Here is an 11046-nt window from a genome sequence, read left to right as displayed (position 1 = left end):
TGTGTGTGTGTGTGTGTGTGTGTGTGTGTGTGTGTGTGTGTGTGTGTATTTTCTGGGTCATTCCCCCCTGGAGCCCTCACCCTTCTGTTTCGGATCTAGACAGATTGCTCTCAGCTTGCTGCACAGCAGGCATCTAGAAGCTTCCTTCCAGCATGAAATCCACTTCGTTCTCCTGCTTTGTTGGAGCCCCTGTCTTTTTTCATTAATATTCATTTTAATAGAGCATACTATTCCAAAGGCTCTCAGAAAAGGGCACGTGGGAAATGCATGTTTAAGATCCTACCTGTGTATTTTCGAGCCTGCTTGGTAGTCTGTCTGGTTAGAGATTACCAGGTTGGCAGTGGTATAGACTGTGTTTGTCTGAATTTTGTAGGCACTGCTCCAATTGTCTCATGACTTCCCGTGTCATCGTCAGTGAATCTGATTTTCACAGTATCTAACAGTAATTGAGGGCACAGTAGAATGAGGGTAGTTCTCTGAGACCGAAACTGGGCATTTCCTGGATTTGGCTCTTTTTAGTGCTCTCTTTCTCAATTGAGATGCTCCTTCTTTTTATTCCCTCCCAGTGTGCTTTTCTTCACTCCCTGTGCAAACTAGTGCAGTAGCCTGTGCTAGTCCCTACTGTGGGAGGGTAAGGCAGAAAGAGCCATTGAGTCCAGGAATTCAAAACCAACCAGTCTCGGCAACATAGTGAGACCTGTCTCAATAGGATGGTGTGTATGTGTATGTGTGTGTGTGTGTGTGTGTGTTTGCATGTGTGTGTGTCGGTGGTGGCTCGGTTGTTAAGGACACTGCCTATTCTTCCAGAGAACCCAAATTCAATTCCCAGCACCCCCATGACAGCTCACAGCTGTTTGTAACTTGATCTCCAGGGGATCCAATGCCCTCTAATGGCCTCCACAGGCATGAGGTATGTATTTGATGCACAGGCTTGCGTGTAGGCAAAACACTTATCCACATAAAGTAATAACGAAATAAAAATCTAAAAGCCCATGTCTAGGTCTCTTCAGCATATGGGTATCTTACAAGTTGACATGTCTCATTGTCCTGGGTGTTCGTGTGTTGTTGAATAGCTTTGGACATGGTGGTTGGAGTATTGTAGAGAATGGATTCTGTCAGATTGCTTCAAAGGATGTTTTTGTGTTTAGCAGACAAGCCTTGGAGCCAGGCTCATACTGTAAACTCCAAACAGTGCTGTGCCCTGCAGTGGGTGGCGGCTCAAGTCTCAGATGGGTTTTGATTCCCAGCTGCTTGGTTTGCCCAGTATATGTGCTTTCAAGGTAGAAACTTGAGCTGAATTTGGGTTTTTCCATGTCTGACTCTCCCGGCTTGTCCTCACTTTCTAGTAGCCCGTTTCTTCCTGCTAAAGACGGTGGCTTTCTATGAGCGTTTTAGCTGCCCTGCCCCTTTCTTGGCTGGCTGGGCCTCGCAGACGTTTTGCGTCATGTGTGAGCGTCCAGTGCCGTCAGGAGGGCTCACTAGCAGGACGCTCACTGAACATGGGGATCTGCCTGAACCCAGTTTTACTATTTGCCACTAGCTTCGTGCCTTGGACACGTTATTTCATTTCTTCGCGTCAGATGATGGGATGTTAAATTGTATACAAATCTGGAACACGCAGGACTCAAGTGAGTTTGTGCGTGATGGTAACCGTTCCTGCCACCAGGCTAGGCCATCAAGAAGCCCGATCCCATGGGGAGTTTTGTTTCGCTTTTTTCTTTTTCCTTCATCGACACCCCATGCGCCTGCCTTGAGACCTTGAGAACCTTTGTCGGTGCTGTTTGCAGACGCCATGGTGACGAGGCTTGGTATGGGTCAGTTTCAGTGTGTGCCGGGCCCACGGCAGGGCTACCGTTTAGCAGCACACACATTTCAGGACCAAGAGAGTGCACTGCAGCATTTCTTTGGCAACTTCTGCTTTGTTTTTATTTTTGAAATAAGGTCTCCCTGTGAACCCAAGGCTGACTGGCACCACCAGTCACCTTGCCTCGGTTTCCCACGTGCTAGGCTTAAAGGCATGTGCCGACATACTCGCCTTGCGCCTCTTACAGCACAGTGTTAACCTCACTTTTAATGGCTTTTTGTCAAATTTGTTCTTAGGTAATTTTACACATATACCTAGTGTCTATTCTAACTTTAGCCCCCACCCTCCCCTCTCCCTCCCACCTATCCCCACCCTCCCTCCAATTCCCTTTCCCACATTCATGTCTTTTTGTTTTGTTTTGTGACTCAGTGAGTTTACTTGGGGTTGTCTGTGTGACCATGACTTTGGGGGTATCCCCTGGAGCCTGGTGGGCTCCTCGGTGGGTACACAACTCAAGACTGTTCCTCCCCTAGAATCCATCAGTAGCCAGTAGTTCAGCTGGGAGGGAAAGGGCCCTGTGAGCCCCTCCCCCAGCCATAACTAACCATCGGCAGACCCCGTCTCGTGGAGGTCCATGGCAGGCAACCACAGGTGCTGTGAGATGGTGGCCGCAATGGCTGTGCTCTGCCTGACAGCCAGCATCTCACAGCCCTGTGTTCCTCCCAGCCCCCCGCCCCTCAGGTGGTCCCTGTGCTGCAGAGGGAGTGCTATAGTACCAATGTCCTGCACATCACTTACTCTCAGCACGTCGAGTGTTTGCATTCCCCACCATTAATCGAAGGGAAGCTTCTCTTTTAATGTTGAAGGCAGTATCTGGGGCCCCATCTGGCAGATTGACCTAATTTTTTAAAAGCCCACCAAGGGTCTGTTTTCTATCTTTTCGCGTTTTCTTTTATTTTCCAAGAGAGCTCCTAACTATCTTCTCATCCTTATGTTGTTTTATTCCCTAATCTTATTTTTAGTTTTCCAGAGTTCGGTTTTCCCCATGAACACTTTATTTTTATGTTCTCTGCTGCTCTGCTCTGTCTTCCTCGTAACTTTCTTCACATGATATTATCTAAGATACAACTTTAAGGGGCTGAGAGATGGCTCAACAGTTATGAGCACTGGCTGCTCTTCCAGAGGACCTGGGGTAGATTCCCAGCACCTTCATGGCAGCTTATAACCTTCTATAAATCCAGTTCCAGGGTATCTGATGCCCTTTTCTGGCCTCCGTGGGCACTGCACATGGTGTATAAACATACACGCAGGCAAAACACCGATACACTAAAAAGAAAGAAATCTTTAAAACACGAAAATAAGATGCAACTGTGAGCAGTTTTCTTCTGTGCCCAGCATTTTCTCCTCCACCTTGCTTTTGAGGCTGGGTCTCTCTTTCCTGCGGAGAGGTGCTCACGTTCCTAGTGCTCAGCAACTCTGTTCACATTGAGTCTAGTACTGAAAAGCTGATGGGAGGGCATGTACACAAACGTGAGCTACGACCACACTGTTCTCCCGGGAAGTGCCGTATATCAATATCTGTAAGGCTTTGTTCTTGAGCTTTCAGATTCCTGCTTAGGGCGTGAAGCCTGCAGGCAACCTTATGAATTAACTAGTAGGGAAAAGCTGGGGTGTTTGTGCTGCCTGGTGGCCCTCCCACTGATCCCTCCTGCTTTCCGCTGTGCTCAGAAGCTGGGGTTCAGCCCCCTCCTCCCTTCTTGTTGAATCTGTGGATGAAAGAGAAAGACAGAGACAAGAGAGAGACAAAGAGGAGGGGGGAACTGGCCTGGTATGGGCTTTCAAACCCTCAAAGCCCACCCTCTGTGACACACTACTCCAGCAAGGCCACAGCTCTGAATCTTTCTCAAATAGCGGCACTCTGGTGACCAAGCATTCAACCGTATGAGCCTATAGGGGCTGTTTTATTCAAACCACCATAGCAGCCAAACATGGGCTTGCTCTTGGCGGCTGCAGCTTCCCCACCGCCGCATCAGAACTGAGGAAAGTTTCTCTAACCGGCTGTTTAGGTGCAGTTAACCCCAATTTTTAGGATTTTTGTTCTCGCTCGCCTGTGTTTGTGTTGCCTGTCCCCTGCTTTCTTCATCCTGGCCATTCATGCCCTTTAAATCCTCTCATTTACGTTTTATTGGGCCCTAGGATTCAGCCCATTATGTTCTTCATTGTATGTATGTGGGTTTGGGTGTGTTGAAGACAGGGTCTCATGCAGTCCAAGCTGGCCTTGAACTTGCTGTGTAGTTGAGGCTGGCCGTGGACTCTGATCTTCTTCCACCTCTAAATATCACAGGCACGTGCCACCGTGGTCATTTCCAAAGAGTTTTATTATCTGAAAAAAAAAAAAAAAAAAAAAAAAAGCAAGGTGCAGAAGAGGGGTATAAAAACCAAGAGAAAGTGGAACATATGTCTATGGTATACGTGTGTAGTGTGTGTGTATAGCGTGCATGTATGTGTGTGTGTACTGTGTATGTGTATGAAGTATTGTGGGTGTGTGTAATATATGTGTGAAAGAGACACAGAGGCAGACTGAGGCCCGGAAACTGATGGGTCCCTGCTGGTAATAGGAACTAGGAGTCTAGAATGGGTAGGAAGCTGCTTTGCAGTGTTTACTCTTTGATGCTCTTAGAAGTTTAAACCTTTTAGTATTACTTTTTCAATTAAAACAAAATAAGTTTTATAAAAGAAACAGTTTTTTTTTGTTTTTTGTTTTTTTTGTTTTTTTGTTTTTTTGTTTTTTTCCGGCTAGGTATAGTCGTGCATGCCTGTAATCCCAGCACTTAGGGAGGCAGGTGAATTTCTGTGAGTTTGAGGCCAGCCTGGTCTACAAGTGAGTCCAGAACAGCCAGGGCTACACAGAGAAATCCTGACTTGAAGAAAAGAAAGAAAGAAGAGAGAGACAGAGGCAGAGAGAGAAAGAGAGAGAGTGGCTCTTGATGGTCTGGAACTTGCTATGTAAATCAAGCTGGCCTTCAACTCAGAGATCTGCCTGACTGCCTTACATGCCTGATGCCCTTTTTTGTGCCGGGACTAAAGCTTGTGCTTACCATACCCACCTCAGATATTTTCAATATATAAAAAATTGTGACATTTAAAAATAAAGTTTATTTCTGAGCAGTTACAAGCTGGGCATAATCTTATACTTAGGGGTTTAATTGATGGTGTTTGTTTGTTTGTTTGTTTGTTTGTTTGAGACAGGATCTCACTCTGTAGCCCGGGCAAGTCTCCTGCCTCAGCCTTCTAAGTCCTAAAATCACAGGCATCAGCCATCACACCAGCTAGTTCCAGATACTTGTACAGCTAAGGTGGAGGATAATTTGAGCCCATCTGAGAAACATAGGAAAACATAGCTCAGTTTTTTCTCTTTTGTGTAGGTGTGTGTGTGTGTATATTATAGAAAATTTGAGCTAGGCAGCTACTCTAAAGGCTAAAACAGGAGAATCCCAAAGTCAGGCCCTACCTGGGCAGCAGAGTGAGTACATGGCCTGCCTATGCAACTTAGTGAGACCTACTCCAAAAAGCAAAAAGTGGGCTGAGATTTTCTCAGTAGTAGAATGCTTGCTTAGCATGTGCAACACGCTGGTTTAATCTCCAACACTACCAAAACAGGTCACAAGCCAACATCAAACAAACAAACCCAACGCCTGAGGCATGGTGGCACACCTCTGTAGCCTGTCACTTGAGTCGGGTGGATGTAGGGCAAGGTGGTGAGATCAGGAAACTCAAGGCCAGCCTGTCTTCGTGAAGTCCCACCTCAAACAAACAGAAACGGAAAGAAAGAAACAGAAAATAAGATGTGGCTCAGTGGTAGAGCACCTGCTGGCATGTAGTGAAATCCCTAGTTTGATCTCCGGAGCTAGAGTTAAAAACGGGAAACTAGAAAATAAAAAGGCATTCACTAATAGACCTTGTACTCACAGATAAGCAGAACCAGTGGCTGTTTTTTTTTTTTTTTTTAAACGTGATGTTTCTGCTATGTGTGGGACTTTGCAGCTCTCCCCCGGTGGGGCGGAGCCAGTGCTGCTCCGTTTCTCATATAAGTGGACGGTTTCTAAGCTTCCAAAGCTTCTGGTTTTGTTTTCTCAGGAAAGGAATCTGCAAACATTAATACATTAGGGGCTGGGGAGATAGTGTAGCCCATCCAGTGTTTACAGTACAAGCCAGAGGATCCGAACCCAGCCCCCATGTGAAAAGCCAGGCATGCTTGTAATCACAGCGCTGGGGAAGTGGAGTTAGGGCAAAGACATCCCCGCCAGAAGCCTGATCCCAGGTTCCAGTGGGAGACCCTGCCTCAAAAAACAAAGTCGGTAGCTCTCCTGAAGAACACCCAAAGCTGACCTCCGGCTTCCACATTGCATGTGCACATACACATGCACGAACAGGTATACACACAGACAAGTCAATAAATCAGCACATTTCTGTCCATGGTGGTAACAACTTACGCTTTTATCAGAGCAAACTTATTCTCTGCCACCCAGAACATGGAGCCGGCCTTGTCCTCAGTCCCTGGAGGGACTTGTCCTCAATGCCTGTACTTGCTATGGTCTTCTTTCAATCTCCTAGGTGCCAGAACTGGGAAGGTGGCATTGGCGGAGTGCCAGGGATGGAAGCCCACGGCGGCTACACCTTCTGTGGCTTGGCTGCACTGGTGATCCTCAAGAAGGAACGCTCTTTGAACCTGAAGAGCTTGCTAGTGAGTGGCTGTTGTGCCATCCCCTCCCTGAGTTTGTTGATGTGACTCTGATCTGGGGCCATGGGGAGGTCTGCTGATGGGAAGGGCTGGCTGAGCTCTCGCCTTGAGCGCACAGGCTTCTAGTCCCAGGATGAAGCTTCAGGTGTGGTTGCTGGTGTTCAGCACAGTTGCTCTCAGTCTCTCCTCCCTTCTCCACCTCTCCCTCTGGCTGCTTTAAAGTTTCCGCACAGATCCAGAATGATCTTGAGTCCTCCACCACCTGCAATGAGCCAGAGTACCTTACCCCATACTTCCAAGAATAGCTGTGATCCTTCGGGATTCAGTATTACCACGTGTCTTAGAATCTCCTAAGAAAAAGAGCCCTGAGAAGAGGTTTGAAGCAGCTCAGGGCCAAGCATTTATTACCTGTGAAAATTCCATATCTGCATTCCAGCAAGTCTTCAGGGCAGAGCTAGGGAATCGCAAATAGGAAGTCTGGGCATCTCTTCTAGACCCCCAAGCTCTTGGCCGGCATTCAGAAAGCAGTCAGCTTACGGGAAGCCTAGAACACACAGGGAGAATGTGTTCCCCTTGTCTTTTTGGGGGGAAGGGGCATGAACTTCCCTGCCCATCATCAAAGAAAGCAAACCAGCTACAGCAGACAGTCAGCTCTCTCTGAGAGCAGATGACAGGCCCTCCCTGCTGAGCCACTGTGAGCGCTCTGTGGGGCTGCTTTTATATTTTGTGTTGGTATAACAAGCAGCATTTTGCCCTCATTGTGAGAGAAAGCCCCTCACACTGCATACTCTATGAGGATTCCGGAAAGTTGATACCGAATGACCAACTTAATGGATACATTTTAAAATCTGATCACCGTTAAGAGATGGAATGTAAAGTCCCATGTTGTAGACAAAAATAAGGAATGTACTAGTGCATGCCTAAGTTATAATGACAGTACTGTAGGCTTGAAGCCTGCCTCTGCTACCTGGGCAAATTGTCTGATCTGCATTAGCTACACTGTCTCTTTTCCTCTGGAAAAGAATAATAACCCTTATTCTTTTAGGGTTAAAGGAGAGAGCATACATAAAAGCCTGTAGACAGAAGGTCCTCCATAGATTAGTAAAATAACCAATACCCGAGCCAGGCAGTGGTGGCACACACCTTTAACCCCAGCACTCTGGAGGCAGAGACAGGCAGATCTCTTGAGTTTGAGGCCAGCCTGTTCCAGGACAGCCAGGGATACACAGAGAAGGCCTGTCTTTGAAAATAAGAGAGAGAGAGAAAGAGAGAGACAGACAAGAGACAGAGAGATAGGCAGACAGAGAGAGTCGGAGACACACAGAAGACCCCACATGTGTGTCTGAGTGCCCTTGACTTTCTGTAGCCAAGGGAACAAAAGCGCAACTTGAATCCACTCACATTGTGGGGTGAGTAAAAGCTCAGAGTGGCGTCCCCCTCCCCAATATCCTCTTGACTGCTTAGCTCACCGCCATTAAATGGCAGTTCCTGAAGCACAGGGCTCATTTAAGACTGCTAGGGAGGTGTAACTACCTAAACCCACCGGTTTTTGTCCTTTTAAGAATCTGAGACTGACTGGTGTTGCCACGACCAGGGACGTAGTGTAAACTCTGTTATATTTGAGGGCTGTTGGGCTTCCCTCTAAAGACTCCCTCGGGTCTGCATTCGGGAACTCGGTCTCGGGGGGTGGGGGGAGGCTCCAGGTTCTGGGAATGCCCCACAGTTCCCTTTCAGTCCAGTGGTGCAGCTCTGTGGCCTCAGGCCGAGCGGGAAGAGAGCAGTGTATCTCTTTGACCAGTTGCTTCTGCTCACTCTTCCAAGGCTATCTCGATGGAGTGTGTTTAGAAAATATAGAGATAAGCCAGGAGTGCTGGTATCATGCGTGGCCAATGCCTGACAAGTGCCAGCTTCAGAGTAAGAAGCCTGTCCCCCAGGAGAACTAGACCAGGAAGTTAACATTTTGTGATTAGGCTTGATGGCTTCTATCTTCAGTCCTGGTAGGGACTTGTAGATGTTCTGGAGTTAGTGTCCTCAGGTACTGGATAAAGGCAGGACAGTCTGGATGACATCTGATGAGATCAGCCCAACACTTCCCCTTCTCTGTTCTGAACAAACTCTCCTGAGAAGTGAGGAGAAGAGGCAACTCTTGCCCTGAGTTTTCTGCTCCCAGCTGTGTTTAAGAGACCTTTCCAGGCCTCCCGTGCCAGCGTGTCCTCTGTACTCAGCATCACTGTCCATTTGGACCTAAGCAAAGGTAGTTGTCAGGATGGTGGGAGCCAGAGAGGGAAATGGAATATGTGTAACATGAACTCAGAGGGATGACTGTTTGGGGAAGGGAAGAGAACAAGCTGGGGAAGGGTGGAGGGGTGGCAGGAAGTGGCAATGGAGGAGAGAAAGAGCAATATATATATGTATGTGTATCTGTGTGTATATGTATGTATAAGAATTCAACAACGAAACCTTTTCCTTTTTCCGTTAACTACAATATGGTGGTTGTCTTTGAAGATCCGAGCAGTAATCAGTGCTGATGGTTTCAAAACGGCCAGATTAAATGGCCATGGGGGGAGGGGAGGAGAGGAAGGGAAGGCAGAGCTACCAGACATCCTCCCGCTAAGTGGCCCTTGGGGATGTGTCTCTTTGGCTCACACCCGTCTTTCCTGTGGTCTCTCGCAGCAATGGGTGACCAGCCGGCAGATGCGATTTGAAGGAGGATTTCAGGGCCGCTGCAACAAGCTGGTGGATGGCTGCTACTCCTTCTGGCAGGCAGGCCTCCTGCCCCTGCTACACCGAGCGCTGCACGCCCAAGGTGAGCTCACACTGCTACAGAGGCTAGAAGCTGCGTCCTGCTCACATGCTAACCCAGTGCTGGTTAGAGGGGTTGAAAAACAACTGTCCGGCTGGGGTCTGGAGAGCTGCTGTGGAGCCTCCTGCCCTCCTGGCTGTCTAAGCAGAGTCTGATTTGGTTCCCATGGTTTCAGATCACTCACTGCCTTGGCAGGATGAACTTCTCTGTTATCTGAAGGGAGCATCCCCCAACCCTGCCTCAGGCCCCACAGTGATGGCTGGGAGCTGCCATCCCAGCTGGGTGTGAAGCCACAGCTGCCATTGCAGAACGGTGTTTGGTCATGTCAGAAGGAAAAAAAAACCCTCCGCACACATAGTCAAAGTGGCGATAGGGAGGCAGTTAGAAAAAAGGGGCAGAGAGCCAGAACCTATGAGAAAAGCCTCATCGCCTCTGGCTGAGTACTGAGCACATTGGTCACCATTAGAAATGCTTTTTTTGGAGGGCTGAGGTGGGTGGGGTAGGGGGGTCAGTAAGATGGCCCAGTGTGTGAAGGCACCTGCTGGCAAGTCTGATGACCTGAATTCAATCCCTAGGACCCACACAGTGGAACTAGAGAACTGACTCCCCAGAGCTGTCTAACTTCCACATGTGATTCCCCTCCCCGACGAAATAAATAAATAGAATGTTTGTTTGTTTTTAAGAAATGTTCTACTCGATGAATGCCACTGCTCGTGTCAGTGGTTTGGTTTGGTTTGGTTTGGCAGAACTGGGGGTTGAAACTAGGGATGTCATGCATGCAAGACAAGTGCCCTGTCATGGGGCTGCAACCCGGCCCTAGAAATGTTTCATTCTAAAGCAGTGAGCTGACCTGTGAGTGTGCGTCCCTGAGCCAGCTGGACCAGAGAAACCCGCATTCCTTTCTAAGGAGACGCCATGGGGCACACGGCAGCAAGCAGTGGTTGCCACAGCCCCTTTTGACCCCTTGCCTTCCCATGATTCCAGGCTCCTTCTGGCCTGAGCGCACATGTGGGAGGGGGAGTCATGGCCGCCCCGCTGCCTTCCAATCTGTTCCTTCAGGGAGATCCCTTGGCCCAGAGGGAGACTTTCCTGTGAACTCAGTGGGGTGGCTAATTGCTCAGATGTAAACGATGAGATTCCTTCCTGCTACCTGGAACACCTAATCTTCTTTGCCCCGACTTTCTGAGCACTTTGCTTTAATTCCTTAATCTCTCTGGAGTTGTTGAGCTGCAGATGATTTTGATACTGATTAAAGTACACAGAGTCCCTGTCCTCCCTCCCCAGCCTGGAGCCATGGGGCTTAAGCCTCACAATACTGAGGCACTTAAAGGCCAGCACTCTGGCTTGATCACTGATAGGACTGTCAGGAAGTCCCTAGAGCCGTGGCTGTCAACCTGTGCGTCTTGAACCCTCTGGAGAGGTGGGTCCAGCGACCCTTTCACAGGGTCGCATATCAGGTTTCCTGCACATCAGATATTTAAATTATAATGTACAACAGCAGCAAAATTATAATTAGGAAGTAGTAACGAAAATAATTTTATGGTTGGAGGTCACAACACAAGGAACTGTATTAAAGGGTCACAGTAAATTTGGAAGGTTGAGAACCCTGCCCTAGAGGATGACTTTCTTGAAGAAATGGGCTAAGGCTTTGGCGATCTCCTTACTGGCTTATAGAGAGAGCCATAGATGTTGCTTCTT

At 48.2% G+C, this 11046-nt stretch overlaps 1 protein-coding gene across 1 annotated transcript in view; it reads left to right on the top strand.

The window, feature by feature from the left end:
* The window catches only part of Fntb (farnesyltransferase, CAAX box, beta), an 83764-nt gene that overhangs the window by 54463 nt on the left and 18255 nt on the right, over positions 1 to 11046 (top strand). The window contains exons 8-9 of the mRNA XM_055595285.1: positions 6419 to 6548; positions 9219 to 9351. Of these exons, the coding sequence (XP_055451260.1) occupies positions 6419 to 6548; positions 9219 to 9351 (263 nt within the window). The remainder of the gene's footprint in view (positions 1 to 6418; positions 6549 to 9218; positions 9352 to 11046) is intronic.

The sequence above is a fragment of the Psammomys obesus genome, unplaced genomic scaffold, assembly GCF_907164565.1.
Source record: "Psammomys obesus unplaced genomic scaffold, mPsaObe1.curated_primary_1811, whole genome shotgun sequence".
Classification (NCBI taxonomy): domain Eukaryota; kingdom Metazoa; phylum Chordata; class Mammalia; order Rodentia; family Muridae; genus Psammomys; species Psammomys obesus.
The sequence above is the reverse complement of the archived record's forward strand: the minus strand, read 5'-3'. Positions and strand labels throughout refer to the sequence as shown.